This window comes from Somniosus microcephalus, chromosome 9, assembly GCF_052327205.1.
Source record: "Somniosus microcephalus isolate GS21.2 chromosome 9, FLI_Smic_1.0, whole genome shotgun sequence".
NCBI lineage: Eukaryota > Metazoa > Chordata > Chondrichthyes > Squaliformes > Somniosidae > Somniosus > Somniosus microcephalus.
This window is the reverse complement of record NC_140995.1, coordinates 202893933-202911985: the sequence shown is the minus strand read 5'-3', so window position 1 is coordinate 202911985 and position 18053 is coordinate 202893933. Positions and strand designations below refer to the sequence as shown.

At 42.5% G+C, this 18053-nt stretch overlaps 1 protein-coding gene across 4 annotated transcripts in view; it reads right to left on the bottom strand.

Moving 5' to 3' along the window:
* The window catches only part of afg1lb (AFG1 like ATPase b), a 182198-nt gene that overhangs the window by 62418 nt on the left and 101727 nt on the right, over positions 1-18053 (bottom strand). For all 4 annotated transcript variants that reach the window (XM_085997773.1, XM_085997775.1, XM_085997772.1 and 1 more), the window contains 2 exons: positions 1944-2014; positions 1587-1687 (listed from right to left, as the gene is read on the bottom strand). In XM_085997773.1, the coding sequence (XP_085853899.1) occupies positions 1587-1687; positions 1944-2014 (172 nt within the window). The remainder of the gene's footprint in view (positions 1-1586; positions 1688-1943; positions 2015-18053) is intronic.

Genomic DNA, 18053 nt, shown 5'->3' with positions numbered 1-18053 from the left:
GATATGTAGTACAGGCTCCTGATAGAGCAGTTATTGTTATGGTGATTAACACTTTAAAAAAGAGATGGAGAAATACCTAGTTGGAAAGGATTTAAGATTAAAAAGGTGGCTGAAAGTTGTGTTGAACATGGTGGAGAAACTTTGCAAAACTATTCCTCAGAAGATGAAATCAATGGAATTGGAATTTTCTACCTAAACCTCTCTGTTTCTCAACCATTAAAAACCTTCTCAAGACCCATTTCTTTGATCAACCTTTTGGTCACCCTTCTGATCACTTCCTGCCAGCTTGCCATCCGTTCTCCTTACAACTCCTAGTAATTTCAGATCATAACCTCGGCCCCTATTGCATTTTTATATATATTTTTTATCCACACCTTTGTTTTGTGCCATTCCCTCCTTTTTTTCTCTCCCACATGGCAGCTGTCTCCCATTCTGCCAGCGCATTTCACACCTCATCTAGAGCCGTCTTTTGTCTCTTTACTAGTCCTATCACCATCTCGTCTCATTTTGAATATCTCTTAATGTCTCTTCACTTCTCTTTTGTTCTTTCATCCCCGTTTCCCAGCCCCCAAACTGGCCTTTTAATCTGTTTCATTTCCTGTGTTTTCTCAGTCCTGACGAAGGGTTTTGACCTGAAACGTTGACTCTATTTCTCTCTCCACGGATGTTGCCTGGCCTGCTGTGTTTTTCCAGCATTTTCTGTTGTTATTTTGGATTTCCAGTATCCGCAGTATTTTGCTATCGTGCTAGTAAAGTACCTTTGGATGTTTTCCGACATTAAAAGGCACCACATGAATGCAAGCCGTAAACAGCAGGGAAAAAGAGTTTTGTTGCACTGAAATCAGTAAAAACCCAAACAGAAACCGTGCCGAGTGCGAGTAAGATAGATTCACTGAAGTCAAACTAAGAGTTTAGAGATTCATATTTCCCCAATAGATTGTAGCAAATGTAATACGAATCCTCAGTATAATATTCCCATTTTTAGATCTAAAGCTTTATGATTATATACAAACAAGTTCAAAGAGCAGCAAAGTAAGTAAACAATGGCCGAACACAGCGTTGACATCTTCTGCTCCCAACTAAAGGAATGCACATTCAAGGCCCAGTGTTTGTGTCACTTCAAGTTTCTTATTCAGTTGTGAAAGTTGTGTCAGCTGTCACCCAGAAACAAGGAACAAAGTGATTTTAAGTTTCTTCAATGTGGGATGGGCGGGAAATGGAAGATAGGAATGAAGAAAAGACTACAAATGACTCCCCCATGAGAACCTTTTGATGTGCGGAACCGTAGAAGGATATATCTGGTTATGTTTTCCATTATAGCTAAATTTAATTCATTAACTGTAGTTCAGTCCACCTATACTACGGTGTACTTTATTTCCTTTCATCTGCAACGAAAGAGATATCTCCTTCACCTTCCCCACAATAAAATTAAAAAATGAAGAAGTTGTGACAAAGCAATTTGCGCTCGAGATGCCAACAATTTGTGGATGAAACCTCTCCTGGCTCAGGAAACATATTGTGCGCAGATAGTAAAGCAAAGCTGAAAGACAGCACATCACCATGGCTGAAGATTTGACTGTACTCACTTTATCACACAGCTCTTCAAATGTGCAGTCTACTATGGTTCCACAAGCTTTGCTCAGTCTCAGCTCTCTGCCTTGCACTTTCAAAATCCTTGGTCTTGTTACTATGGAAACATGAACAAAGAATCAGCCTTGTCTGGATAATTACTATAAAATTCATCTCTTATACCTTGGAAATGCATGGTTTGATGAATAATAGCACATGATTCAACACAGAAATTAGACAAAATACTGATACAATGACAACCACTTGAGTGTGGCATCAACCCGTATACAGCAATGGAACTTACTAATTGGTCAGTGGAGATTGGGCATTGTGTTCTAAATGTATTCTCTTTCAAGAGAAATTAACTTACGTACTATCATTTTGTTTCTGAGCCAGCTCATCAAATAGCTTATCCATGACAGCCTCCACATCAGCTTCACTTGTGCTACAGTGAAAAGAATAATGGAATATGAAATTAATAACACTTGAAGCCAACATCAAACAGCTGCCCAGGCTCGCTTAGCTTTTTGCCCATCAAAAAAGAACAGGATGTTATGCTCTAAATACAAACATTAGATTTATAATACACTTTAAAGCTTGGAATATTAACTCTCAGGTAGATGATTCTATCTTATTTGCATACACTGAAAGACTTCTGTGATTGAAACCTAAGCCAGTAATGAGGCAATACAGGCGAACCAAATCCATTAATGCTATGTGTATACAATGAGAAGAAAGGACTATGGGTTTCTCTTGCATGCAAAACAAGAGCAAGAGAACAGATCAGTCATTCTTCTGAAGAAACAGCTTTTGAAAATGTACTGAGATGGTACATCATTCAGACTAAATATGGCTAAGTAGCTTGTTATAAAAGTCAAATTAAAGCAGTGTGTTGAGAGAGCATGTTACTGTTAAGCTTATAAAATATTATGAGTGGATGCATACAGATTTCAAATAAGAAATCAAGTAACTACTAGAGTTCTTCGGAGCTGCATTATTATTATTTACAAAACAGCGCTGAACAAAATTACTTTCAAGGGTTCGGTACGAACCAAAGGAAATGATAAATGGAATTGATCTGGGTCTTGGTTCATGAAAATCTTACTAGAACATTTAAAATGAACAAAACATAAAGGAGGAATTGGTAATTGAAAAGTGGCTTCAGACTGATTTTTTTAAAAATCAAACCATTTTTTAAAAATGACTAGGAGTACTTAGTAATATGCCTCTGTGAAGTGCCTTGCATGACTTTCTACATTAAAAGGTGCTAGATAAATGGAAGTTGTTATTGCACTTTGACTTCAGTTAAGTAAGACAGGGCAATGCTATTAAAGGATAGAAATGGGTTGCCAGGTGAAATATTTAAACAATGTCAGGATCATTTTGTTCCAATGCATCTTAATCTTTGCTTAGTGTATTTCCTGCTTTAACTGGGACAACAAATACTCAGATGGGTTACAATATAGTAACACAGAAGAGGGGGTCAAATAAGTTCATAAACTGCTCAAACTTTGTTGCAGTAATCTATGTACGTTATATAAAGTCCTTTGCGCATTAAAGTCTTGAAGCACATACCATTCTAAGTTACGCAAGAAACATATTGGAACTTAAGAAAAGAAATGTATATAATTAAGTAACAAGTAGAATCTGGTGAAGTGGGCCAATGAGTAGAAACTGACCAGAGGACAAAACGGGTGGTGATGCCTCAGTGCATTGGTGTGGGTGCAGTTGAGACAAGACCAAAGCAAAGCACACAACTCAAACTGAGATAGCCAACAATTTAATGCCACAGTTTGGGTCTATTCATCTATTAGATTCCATTGATGGTCACACTACGGCAAATACATTTTTATTTACATGAAATTTATCAAGTTTTTTTCCCTCCATCTTTTAGGTCCACTCATGTCACACACCAGGTTCATAAAATCCTTCACAATTTTGCTTTATGTTCGATGCCAGTCTCCCTCTTAGGCTTTCTCATTTTCTTCGCTTCCCTTCTTTATCTGTAGTCAGCTTGGTTTTCTTTTGTATTATCAGCCCAAAATTTATCATATGCCTCTTTTTAAAGTCTCATTTTAATTTCCTATATTACAACCGTGACTACACTTCAAAAAGTACTTCATTGGCTGTAAAGCGCTTTGGGACGTCCGGTGGTTGTGAAAGGTGCAATATAAATGCAAGTCTTTCTTTTTTTCCTCTATTCATTCAAAGAGCTCTTGTTTTTGCTGCACCCTCATTACTTCTTGTTGGAATATGTCTAGTCTGTACCTTAAACAGTTCTTCTTTGAAAGTTTCCCATGGTTTGTTCATTGCCTTGTTTGACATTTTTCTTTCCAATGTATTTGGCTAGTTTCTTTTGCATTTCATTAAATTGGCTTTTTTCCAGTCAAGAATCTTTAACTTTTTCAGTTCCCTCTCCTTTTCAGTTTCCGTATTGAGCCTAATTATATTATGGTTGTTATTTCCTCGATGTCCCCCTACCCTTCCATTGCCTACTCCCCCCACTTCATTCCCGAGAACTAGATCTGGCACTGAAACCTTCCTTTTCGGACAAAACTGTACTGATCCTGGACACATTGTAGATCCCCTTCTCATTTTTTGCCACTTACATTACTTTCACCCGTCTACCTTTGGACTTGGATAACCTTTGGGAAAACAGTGCAGGTGTCTCACCCAATGACTGGTTGGGAACGCAGAGGTAGGATATCATAGACACAAGCCTGTGTCTTCCCACTCTAATTCATGAGCTTTGAATATCAACCTTTAACTGCACTTTTGCGTATTGGTACAAATAATTGTACTCTTCTGTGACGCTGAAATTTCCTCGTAGTACCAAAATATATTTTTTGTACGATTATTAAAATCGGCTGAATTATAATCGGCTCAGTTCAACATAACTGAGAATACACTGTTCAAATAACTGTAACTAGTGTTAGATAGAATTTGCATCCAAAAAATGAGACTGATGTATTCCTCTGTTTTGACGAGGCTTTATTCATTTAATTCATGTCTACTAACAATGTAAAATTAACCCCAATGTCACTTAATAGTCTCAGACAAAAAAAACACACACAAATGTTAGACTATACTGCGTTATCTTTTTATAGCACCATTATTACCAAGCCTTGCCAGAAAAATTATATTGCAATCCTGAGCTCGAGGCAGTGTGCAGGGTTTTATTTTAACTAGCCTATGGTACTTAACTCCAAAGCTATATTATTAATTTATTTCTATGCTGTTGGTATATGCTTATGGCCAGAAAGCACACCTCACGGCTGTTTTCATACAAAGTACTTGCAAAGAAAAATATGCTACGGGATTGCCCTGTAACGCAGACACTGATTTTAATGTTTGACAACAAAAAATATGAATTTAGGAGTACATTTTGAAAAGCTGTTTTCATTCTTGGGTTGCAAATAAACACACACTAGCTGCACACTTCAGTCCAATATAAAATACATCTAATTAGTATCTTTTTCGTACATATTGAAAAAGATCAATTTGGTCTGCACTTACTATTACCATTTTGCACTTTGTTCCAAAGTATATTTTTGCATCATTTTGAAACGGGTAGATTGGAGAAAAGATTATTTATATATTTGAGTTCATGGTTTTGTTTTAAAAATCCGAATACTTTCTTTGAAAGTTTGCTACATACAACTTTTGTGATGTGCATTTTCAGAAATATGCTGAAAGACATTTGTGTTGCTCATGTTCTGCTGCGCTGCACTGCGCTGCGTTTTCCAATGTTCTGTTGTGTTTCGCTGCATTGTGCCTTAACCTTTCCAACCCTTTCCCATTTAGGGCTGGCCACTAGACAGCGGGTTTGCAGCACAGAGAACTTAAGAAATCAGCTACACATAAAGAAACCTCTTAACATCAGTTACTGTATTTGAAAATCATTCACATTTTCTACTTTTTAAGCATTGTGACCAGCTACGGGTCTCCTGCTGTGTATTCTTAAAGAAACACACAATACCACAAATTCCAACTCATCATTAACAATTCTAATCATGCAGAGGGTTCTGTCGCACCATGACTGACTGTAACTCACAGGAAAACATTTCCACTGTTGAGGCCCAAAATTGAAAAACAAGACACTGAAAATCAATTGTGGAAGCATTTTCCATGAGAATATTATCTAAGCAACAGACTTAGAAGTTACTACAAGCATGAATAAACTGAACAGGATAAAAAATGCTTTTTGCACACAACTTTGAAAGAAGCTTTGTAACCGTTCTGCTAATGACGCAATCTGAATTAATTTTTTTCCATCGTCAATCATTAGACTATATGATGAAGAGCACAGCACCTGTATGCAAGATACTGTGCTATGGAGAACATGTTTATTTGAGAGATCTCAAGTGTTAACAAAACCATGTAAAATAACAATGCTATAAAGATTACCTATGCAAAGTACAACTGATTTTTCAAATTTTCAAAATAGCTTTAATGAGTGCAGAAATGTAATCTTTCAATTTTCTTCAACTTTTATTTGGCTTTTTGTAATAAATGTTTGTTTCAGTTTACCATCATGCTTCTTTAAAAAAAAAAAACTTTTTTCTTCCAAAAATAGTTATTTTAGCAGAGGTATCAGCCCTCCCTTTGTTAAAAATCTAAAGTTATAAATGCAGGAACAAAATGTGGACCGAACATGTTGGCTTGGTTCAATTTGTAGTACTAGAGCCTCTGGGTCAGAGGTTGCGGGTTTCAGCATCATACTAGACCTTCAACACATTGGCTGGCATTTTCCGGGGTGGTAACGGGTGCGATCAGTGTCGGGTCGGGTGGTAAAGTTGATATTTGACAGTGGGTCGGGAACACGCCGTCATCCCACCCGCCACGCGCCTTCCCCCCAGGCGCGTCTGTCATCGTGGAGCCGACCTGACCAGACCAGCAGCAGCGAGCGACCCAATTTAAATTATCAGGTAGTTTACAGGTACTCAAGAGCCTTTTTTCACGTACTTTTTAAATTTCCCTGCATGGCCACGGGATTCACGCAGCTCGGGAACCACGTCTGTCAACCTGAGGCGGGAGTTCCGTGGCCATTGCTCCAGCTGATTACTTGACAGCATCAAATGTACAGTAAAAACTCTCACCTGACAGATGATCACTTTCCTCAGGCAGAAGTTGTTGCTCAGTCCATTTCCAGCACAGATTCTGCAGGCTGCAAGTCTTTCCAGCAAAGAGTCCATCCAGTCTCACCTCATTGGAAGAACTCTCTCACCATTGACAGATTGCTTCTGTCATCTGTACTTCACCTGCCATTTATTCCATCAACATGGGTGTCCTTTATACTGTCTCACCTTGGTCCTCAGAATTGGACCACGATGAGCCCAAACACCAGCAGCACCAACAACTTTCTCCACAATCACCTGATGCTGCACAGGACAGAGGGCATCAGCACCCGCGCACATTGTTGCCCAGGAGGCCAAGGATGGCCTCATCATGGCCAGATTTAGTTAACTTTTTGCCCATATGGCTGCCACATGATGCGGCAGGTTGGCACCACCCCAACCAACACCATAAAGCATCCCGACAATGCCCAAGCCATTCCTTTCACACTCATCATTATTGTGGGGGGTACCGTTATGTCTCACCATTCACTACAACTCACTAAGCCACTTCCAAAAGTGCACACAAATCTGTCCAAGAATGCAAAGTGTTGAAAATATAGATTTTTATGTTTGGCACCACATTAACAGAAACTTTACATAAACATTGGATAAAACACCCAAGTGACTACCCTTGTGTATTGTTAGTTGATATGATTGCACTAGGTTAAGCAGCGCCTCGATTTCAAAATTCTCATCCTTGTTTTCAAATCCCTCCATGGCCTCGCCCCTTCCCATCTCTGTAATCTGCTTCAGCCCCACAACGCCCACGAGATATCTGTGCTCCTCTACTTCTGCCCTCTTGAGCATCCCTGAAAATAATCGCTCAACCTTTGCTGGCCATGCCTTCTGTTGCCTAGGCCCTAAGCTCTGGAATTCCCTGCCTAAACCTCTCCGCCTCACTACCTCTTTCCTCCTTTAAGAAGCTCCTTAAAACCTACCTCTCTGACCAAGCTTTTGGTCACCTGTCCTAATTTCTCCTTATGTGGATCAGTATCAAATTTTTTGTCTTAAAATACTCCTGTGCAGCGCCTTGGGACGTTTTACTATGTTAAAGGCGCTATATAAATGTAAGTTGTTGTTGTAGGATGAGGGTGAATGGGAGAGGTGGCTAGTGAGATGGGGATGTGATAATGTAGATAGAGAGAGAGGGATGGGTGGAGGTGCAAGGTATGTTTGTGTGAGTAAGGATGTGCAGGAGTAGGGTAAGGAAGGCAGAGTGATAGTGATGTGATGAGAGGCACAGCAGGATGTAGTTGAGTGTGGCTTTGTATTAACCTTTCCTGATCTAATGAGATCATTGAAACATTTGTGGCACTGCACCCAGGTCCTCCTGACCACATTCCTGCTCGTGACCTCCTCTGCAATCTGCCACCAGGCTGTCTTGGTCTCCTGGGGAGGTCTCTTCCGTCCATCAGAAGGGAAGAGCACCTCCCTGCATGCTTATGGAGGGAGTCATCGGAGAATCTGGATACAGCCCTCTGCCTCTGTGCAGTCATTGTCAGTGTTTGCAGCACTCCAATGCTGTAGTGCACCGGCAGCACTATGTTAGATTAAACTTCAAATCTAATGTGGCCATGGTCCCTTTAAAGATCCTGGCTGAAAACGCGCCATGAATGACGTCACCAGACCTGCTCCATCCAATTAGGCCGGGTAACGCGCTGGGCGGGCTTAATAGGCCCCATTAAGGCAAGTTCATTTTCAACAGCGGGATTGAGCCAGCAGCGGGGTCGCGACCCGCCACGGACCCGTCCAGGTAGACAAAATTCCGGCCATTATCTAGGCAAACTGTCTAGTGCAGTGCAGTAAAGGGAGTGCTGCATTGTCAAAGGTACCATCCTTCAGGTCAGACATTATCACTGGATCAGTTACAATACAAATCGCTTTATTGGCATGATAAGGTACATCTTATGTTGCCAAAGCATCAAAATACATTTATGGTTGAACACATAAACGCGGTTCCATTCATACAGTGTATAAACAGGTATATTCCTGAGTTTATAAATATACATTCGCCTTGTTTATATATACTCTTGTCTTAGTTTACTGGTTGTCCCTCTGTTCATGGCAAGCTGTAACATAGTGTGCCGCCAGTGTTACACAGCTTCTCTCCTCCCCCAGTAGGAATGGGAGTTTTTGGTTGTCAGTCAGATTTCTGAATTCAGGGCATATTTGTTGGAATTTTTGGTAGAAATTCTCTCTGATGCCCTGATATTTTCCACAGGCTGTGAGGAAGTGCATCTCTGTCTCAACTACTCCCTGACTGCAGTGAGAGCATATCCTGTCTTCTCTTGGCAGCCTGGTCTGCCTGTGTCTGCCTTTTTCGATCGCTAGGCTATGTTCGCTAAGTCTGTACCTTGTCAAGGTTCTTCTCAGTTTGTTAAATGAGATCTTGGTGCAAAGATCCTATGGCACTATCCAAAGGCGGAGTTTTCCCAGTGTCTGGTCAACATTCTTGCCTCAGCCATTAACACCAAAGAATACAGATTAATTGGTCACTCATCTCATTGCTGTTTGTGAGTTGTTACTAGCACAAAATGACTGTCACATCTGACTATGTAATGCTAATCAATGCATTTCAAAGTAATTCATTGTTTGTGAACCATTGAGGTCATTTTAGTGCAATAAAGCGCTTTTTAAATGTAAGTGGAATGAAGGAGCATTGATTTAGAGTTATAATATGGAAAATAAAGCTTTCAAATGTATTTAGCACTTAACAGCAAGTGCCGATCAAATCATTATTAACCTATTGTCTGTGTTAAAATAACACACTTAGTCACACCCATGCATTAGATTTGCATCTGTTAACATAGCAACTGTTATTTATGGGCTTTAGTCACAAATCTAAAGAAAAAAAATCAAGTGCTTAGTTATACTTAGCTACAAGTGAGTGTCTCACCTCCTGACTCCCTAACGCCTCTCCACCACCTACAAGGCACAAATCAATAGTGTGATGGAATATTCTCCACTGGCCTGGATGGGTGCAGCTCCAACAACAGTCAAGAAGCTCAACACCATCCAGAACAAAGCCGCCCGCTTGATCAGCAGCCCATCCACCACCTTAAACATCCACTCCCTTCACCACTGTTGCACCTTGAATGCAGTGTGTACTATCTACAGGATGCACCTCAGCAACTTGCCAAGACTTTTTCGATTGCCACCGCCCGAACCTGTGACTTCCATCACCTAGAAGGACAAGGGCAGCAGGTGCATGGGAACCCCCTCACTTCCAAATTCCCCACCAAGTCACACACCATCCCAACTTGGACATATATTTCTGTTCCTTCACCGTAACTGGGTCAAACTCCTGGAACTCACTACCCACCATCACTGTGGGGTTACATTGACCACATAGACTGCAGCGGTTCAAGAAGGCTCACCACCACCATCAATCTCAAGGGCAACGAGGGATGGGCAATAAATGCTGGCCTTGCCTGCAATGTCCATATCCCAAGACCAAAAAAAAGTAGAGTCAAGACTTCTTGCCAGTTTATCAAGAAGTAGGGGCTTATAATAAGGTCAGATAAATTCAATCCCATTTCTTGAGGAGCTTGGGTGTGGTCAGAAACTGCTGAATTCTGAATGTCAATTTCCTGCCAGTGTTCCAATTCCACTCTGCAAGGTCAGGAAAAGAGTTACTTTTTTAATCAAATTAACCTGGGTGTAAAACCCAGATCCTTCTCTTCTTCCCACTGTGTGCCTGGCTAACAGACTGCCCTAGTTCAGTTTTTCGACTACAAATGAATTCTTACTATTGTGCACTTTGGTAACCCTTCCCATGAAATACTAAATTGGCAGAGTGCGGCTTTTATGGCCAATTCAGCAGCTGTGACTCCAGCATCAGACCACTATTCCATTAATGAAGTTCCTCTAATAATGACACTGCCAGGGACTCAACAAAACCACAATCTTCCAAAGCTAAAACATTCACACATGCAGAGACGGCAGTAGTTTTCACTCAGCACAACACCAATTAAACTTGAAAACTCTCGTCAACTAATGTTTGTTGCCATAGAGAAGTGGCTTTATTTAGTCAAAACTGTCACCAACGTGACAAGAAGCCTTAAATGACAGAACTGGATTGGCACAATGCCTTGAACAGCACAATTTGTATCTTTCATTTTCTGTTGATTATCAGAGCTATGGGTTGCAGAAGAAACACGGGAACGGTAGCATGGGTATGTACTCCAATAGTCATCCCCACATGAAACCCCAATAAAGGAAAAGAAAGGGCTTGCATTGCTATAGCACCTTACACAACTTCAGGACATCCCAAAGCGCCTTATAGCCAATTAAGTAATTTTGAAGTGTAGTCACTGTTATAATGAAGGGAAATGCTGCAACCAATAGAGTACATACCAATGCAAACAGCAAGATCCCGCAAACAGCAATGAGATAAATGATCAGGTAATCTGATTTAGTTATGCTGCTTGAGGGATAAATATTGGCCAGGACACTGGGAGAAATCATCTGTTCTTCTTCGAATAGTGTCATGGAATCCTTTACGTCTACCTGAGAGGGCAGTTTAGCGTCGTGAAGTGTCAGCCTGGATTATGTGCTCAAGTCTCTGGAGTGGGGATTGAACCCACAATCTTCTAACTCTGAGATGACAGTGCTACCACTGAGCAAAGGCTGACACTTTGACAATGGCATTTTTGATAACAGCAGTCAAATACTTAGCCCCAATTTTGCTAAAAATGCCACCAAAATATAGAAAAACCAGAGGGGGCAATACTTGTAGTTTACAAAATCAGGCACAAATCTCTCGCTATGCTCGCTGCTCTCCAGGATAATGATCTTCAGAGGAGCGAGCTCATCCCACTATCCAGGATCTTTAGGATGGTAGACTTATTCCAGTATTTCTTAGCTCTGGAATTCCCTCCCTAAACCTCTCTGCCTCTCTTTCCTCCTTTAAGACGCTCCTTAAAACCTACCTCTTTGACCAAGCTTTTGGTCATCTGCCCTAAGTTCTCCTTATGTGGCTCGGTGTAAAACATTTTTGTCTTATAATACTCCTGTAAGCACCTTGCGACGTTTTACTATATTAAAGGCGCTATATAAATATAAGTTGTTGTAGTTGAGCTAGTTTGCACTGGTAGCTTCTTTCCGTACAAGGCACTGTGCACCCCATGCAACTACTCTTCTGATTCACCTTCATAGAATCATAGAATGATACAGCACAGAAGGAAGCCATTTATCATGTACCGGCTCATTGAAAGAGTTATCCAATTAGGAACATAGGAACAGCAATAGTCCATTTATCATCTTGAGCCTGTTCTGCCATTCAATGAGATCATGGCTGATCTGTGACCTAACTCCATATACCCGCCTTTGCCCCATATCCCTTAACATCTTTGGTTAACAAAAAACTACCAATCTCAGATTTAAAATTAACAACTGATCTAGCATCAACTGCCATTTGCAGAAGAGTGTTCCAAACTTCTACCACTCTTTGCGTGTTTCCTAGCTTCACTCCTGAAAGGTCTGGCTCTAATTTTTAGACTATGCCTGTGGCGTATGTAACCTTTTCCACCTTAAGAGAACTACCTTAAGAGATGTACTACTTTCTCTTGGCTGCTGTATACTGTAATACCAGTGGTGACCACACCGGTATATAAGTGTTGTGCAAGGATTTGCTGGGCAGTTCAGCCCTGACCTTCGAATAGTAAAGTCCTGTTAAAAGTTATTCTTGTTGTCTGTGTCCAGTGATTGATCCTAAACCTAACTGGGACATACAGACTCAACAGTGGCGATGAGTCCGATCTTACCCTGCGGCAAACTTACATCCAAGGCAGCTTCGTCCTCAAAACGGGCGTCGAGAAGAGGCATCCGCCCTCATCATCCTGCTGAGCACCATCGCACGGGAGGCATCGAGAACCCGGGTTAAAAAGAAAAAGAATTCTGACCACGAAGCCCTCCATCAGCGACAGGCAGTGTTCATCCCTTCTACCACGGTGGTGGGTAAGCCGATCAGCGACACGAGCAGAAAGTCGGCCGCTTTGACTGTGGAGTAGGGGAGGGAAAACGGAGGAATAAGGGCGGAGAGCTCGACCACGGCCGGTAGAAAGGGCTGGGCTGCAATCGAGGCCGAGAGGCGCAGCGACTGGGGCAGCTTAAGGCTCGAGAGCCACGGAGAACTCAAACGCAGCCGGTGTACAGGACCGGGCTGCAAGGCAAAGCAGCGTCGGGGAGTGAGAACCGCTGGGGAGGCGAGAACGGCAGCAGCAAGGCAATCGCCATTGCAGCCAGCGAGGGAAGAAGGCAAACGCGGGAAGCCGCCATTTTAGTAGGCGGGGGAAGAAGACAAGCGCGGGAAGCCGCCATTTAAAAAAAATAATAATAATTTTTAAACTTGCAAGGATGCCTAAACATGGGAGCATTAATACCTTTGATAGTGATGTCGAAGATTGGACCACGTATGTAGAACGCATGGAAGTTTATTGTAAAGCAAATAAGGTACCAGATGATGAGAAAGCATTAACCTTATTAAGCTCAATGGGGGCGAAGACATACGGGCTATTGAAGCACCTTCTATCACCAATTAAACCGGCGGATCAGACCTTCGCGAATATTGTTACTGTCCTGAAAAATCATTTAAACCCCATGCCGCTGATGATAGCGGAACGATTTAAATTTTACAGAAGAACGCAGTTGAAAGACGAAAGCAACGCTGAATTTTTAATTGAACTACGTAAGCTATCGAAGTACTGTCAGTTTGGGACAGGGCTAGTAGATGCGCTGAGAGATAAATTTGTGTGTGGATTGTTAAAAGAAGGAACACAAAAGCGACTGCTTGAAGAGAATGATCTTACGCTTGATAAAGCTGTCACTATTGCAGCATTGCAAGAAGCCGCAGCAAGAGGCACTGCGGAAATGCAGCTACGGTCACCGGAACTCTGTACCAATCAAATGGTCTTGAGTACAGTAAAATGTTATCATTGTGGAAAGACAACACACGATCAGAACCAGTGCTGGTTCAAAAATCAGGAATGCAGAAAATGTGGCAGGCTTGGTCACATAGCTAAAGTATGCCGGTCAGGAAAGAAGACCAGCAACAAAAAGTCACCGCAGGAAAAGTACAAAAAGGTACACAAGGTGACAGAGAACAGTTCGAACGAACAGAAGTCAGATTCAGACGCCAGCAGTAATGAACTGGGTAGTCTAAGAGTACACAATGTTGGTAAGGAAGCAGACCTCCAAACAATTTGGGTCACACTTCAGATAGCAGGAGTCCAAGTGAAGATGGAATTGGACACTGGATCGGCATTGACAGTCATGAATAAGAAAGATTACAAAAGGTTATTCCCACATATTCCCCTACGGGATACGGAGATTGTATTGAAAACATACACGGGGCAAAGAGTATACCCCATCGGGAAGATAGAGGTAAAGGTGGTCCACAAGGGCAAAGAAAGCCGAGGAATGGACTTATGTGCTACCTGAGGGAGGTCCACCACTACTGGGACGGGAGTGGATTAGGAAAATAAATATGGACTGGCATTCCTTAAAAGCACTAACGGTAGATTCCGGTACAAAAGATGTCAAACCTAAACGATTGTCCAGAATATTGGACGATGCTAAAGAGGTGTTTCAACAAGGACTGGGAACACTGAGAGGAATTACCGCAAACATCAAGATTGAAGAACATGCAAACCCGAAATTTTTCAAAGCCAGACCGGTACCTTATGCAATACGACCTGCTGTGGAAGCTGAGCTGGAAGGGCTAGAACGTTCAGGAGTACTGTCTAAGGTAGACTGGAGTGAGTGGGCCACGCCCATTGTCCCAGTCATGAAGCGTTCATCGAGCAACAAGCCGGGGGAACCGGGGAAGGTTCGCATCTGTGGTGATTTCAAGATCACTGTTAATCCGGTGCTTCACACGGTGCAGTATCCGCTTCCACGGATTGAGGATATCTTCGCTTCATTCACAGAGAATCACAGAATCACAGAATCCCCACAGTGCAGATAGAGGCCATTTCGGCCCATCGAGCCTGCACCGACACATATCCCACCCGATCCCCGTAACCCCTACACCAACACATATCCCACCCTATCCCCGTAACCCCACGTATTTAATCCCCCTAACACTAAGGGTCAATTTATCATAGCCAATCAACCTAACTCGCACATCTTTGGTCTGGCGGGAAACACTTCACCAAGATAGACCTGGCGCAGGCGTACTTACAGATGGAAGTTGAGGAAGAGTCACGCCAGTATCTCACGATCAACACGCATAGAGGCTTGTACCGGTATAATAGACTGGTTTTTGGAGTGGCATCGGCTCCAGCAATTTGGCAGGGGGCCATGGAGCAGGTATTACAGGGAATTCCAGGTACACAATGTTACCTGGACGATATTCTGATTACAGGAGATGATGACGACGACGAGGAACACCTTGCAAACTTGGAACTGGTGCTCACCAGATTGAAAGAATATGGTCTTCGAGTTAATCGCCAGAAATGTGAATTCTTTCAGAAGCAGATCTCGTACTGTGGTCATGTCATTGACCAGGAGGGGCTTCATAAGTCTCCTGACAAGATCGAAGCTGTTGTGAAGGCTCCCGCTCCGGATAATGTATCCCAAATGAGGTCGTTTCTAGGGTTGATTAACTATTACCATAAGTTTCTGCCAAATTTATCCACGGTGCTGTACCCGCTGAACGCTCTTTTGCAGAAGGGAGTACCATGGAAGTGGAGCGAGGACTGTAAGAGGGCCTTTCGCAAAAGCAAGGCATTGATCACCTCAGAGGAAGTGTTGGCTCACTTCAACCCAACGCTGCCTATTCGTTTGGCTTGTGATGCTTCTCCATATGGTATTGGGGCAGTACTCTCACACAAGTTGCCAAATGGCACGGAGAGGCCAGTTGCGTTCGCATCCAGATCATTGACCTCCGCTGAGCGCAATTATGCTCAGATAGATAGGGAGGCTCTCAGCCTTGTGTGGGGAGTAAAGAAGTTTAATCATTACCTGCAGGGCCAAAAGTTTACGCTTCTGACAGACCACCAGCTGTTGGTATCCATTTTTAACCCTAAGAAGGGTGTTTCGGTGATGACAGCACAGAGACTCCAGAGATGGTCCCTTTTCCTAGGGGCACATCAATATCAGATAGAATTCAAAGGTACAAAGCAGCATGGTAATGTTGATGGGCTGTCGCGCCTGCCACTACCTACAGAGGAGGAGGCACCGACGGTTGACCCTGTTGAGTTATTTCACTCGACCATCATCGAATGTTTACCAGTCACCAATGCAAGTATTGAAAGAGAAACCAGGAACGACCCGACACTGTCCAGGGTCTACGAAGTGACAGTGAAGGGATGGCCAGCACATGGTGATCCACTGTTACCGGCATTCTCAGCAAGACGAGAACAGCTGTCCGTCTGTCAAGGAACATTGATGTATGGAACAAGGGTGATTATTCCTCCCAAGTTAAGAGAGAGTTCTAAAGGAACTGCATGAAGGTCATCTGGGGGGAGTCAAGATGAAAAGCCTTGCTAGGGCTTATGTGTGGTGACCGGGTATCGACCAACAGATAGAGGAGCTGACGAAAAGCTGCTCAGGGTGCCAAAAAGTGCAAAATGCACCTCCGATTGCACCGCTGCATCCATGGGAATGGCCTTCAACCCCATGGCAACGTGTACATATTGACTTTGCTGGTCCTTTCATGGACTCCATGTTTTTAATTGCGGTGGACGCACATTCTAAATGGCCAGAAGTGATTAAGATGACTACCACTACCTCGGAAAAGACGATCGCGGTGTTAAGAACGATATTTGCGAGAAATGGATTGCCAGAACAAATATGTTCAGACAACGGACCGCAGTTTGTGTCAGAAGAATTCCAGGGATTCATGAAGAAGAATGGGGTGAAACATTATACCTCTGCCCCATATCATCCGGCTACAAACGGGTTGGCCGAGAGATTTGTACAAACGTTTAAAAAAGCAATAAAGGCCATGAGCGAAGATCAGATTCCACTACAACACAAGGTGGACAAATTCCTACTGGCATATTGAAACGCCACTCATGCAGCGACAAAGCAAAGTCCTGCCATGATGTTCTACAACAGGAGGTTGCGGTCCAGGTTGGACTTGTTAAAACCAAATGTGCGGAGGGAAGTTGAAAACAAACAGTTCCAGCATATAAATAACAAGACCACTCGGAGTTTCGAAATAGGACAACCAGTGTTAGCCCGGGACTATAAAAACGAGAAATGGCAATCTGGAACAATTCGGGCCAGACAAGGACCCCTGATGTACACGGTAGATATTGGTGAAAATGTAATACGGCGTCATGCTGAGCAACTGGTAGAATCGAGAACAAGGGTCGAACCCATGACTACGGCAGAGACAACCGTGAAAGAAGTTAGTGAACCTGAAGCATCTACCTCAGAAGTGAATGTACCTGATGATGATGTCCAATCCATAAGAGACCAACTAGATGAGTCACCCCAGCAACGAGAATCAGAGACCCCTGAAAGGCGTTATCCAACTCGAATCAGGAGGCCTCCTCAGAGACTGAATCTTTGAACTGTTTTGCATGAAGTTGTATATATATATATGTTATTATATTATGTTAAATGGGGATATAACTGTTAAGCTAAAAAGGGAGGATTGTGGCGTATGTAACCTGTTCCACCTTAAGAGAACTACCTTAAGAGATGTACTACTTTCTCTTGGCTGCTGTATACTGTAATACCGGTGGTGACCACACCGGTATATAAGTGTTGTGCAAGGATTTGCTGGGCAGTTCAGCCCTGACCTTCGAATAGTAAAGACCTGTTAAAAGTTATTCTTGTTGTCTGTGTCCAGTGATTGATCCTAAACCTAACTGGGACATACAGACTCAACAATGCCCCTTAGTCCTAGACTCCCCAACCAGCAGAACTAGTTTCTCTCTATCTACCCTATCAGTTCCCCTTAATATCATGAAAACGTCGATCATATCACCCCTTAACCGTCTAAATTTCAGGAATACAACCCTAGTTTGTGTACTCTCTCCTCGTCCCACTCCCCTGCTATTTCCGCATAGCCCTATAAATTTCTTTCCCTTCAAATATTTATCCAATTCCCTTTTGAAAGTTACTATTGAATTTGCTTCCACCGCCCTTTCAGGCAAGGCTTTCCAAATCACAACAACTTGCTATGTAAAAAAAGTTCTCTCATGTCGCCTCCGGTTCTTTTGCCAATTACCTAAATCTGTGTCCTCTGGTTACCGACCCTTCTGCCACTGGAAACAGTTTCTCCTTATTTACTCTATCAAAACCCTTCATGATATTGAACACCTCGATCAAATCTCCTCATAACCTTCGCTGCTCCAAGGAGAAGAATCCCAGCTTCTCCAGTCTCTCCTCATAACTGAAGTTCCTTATCCC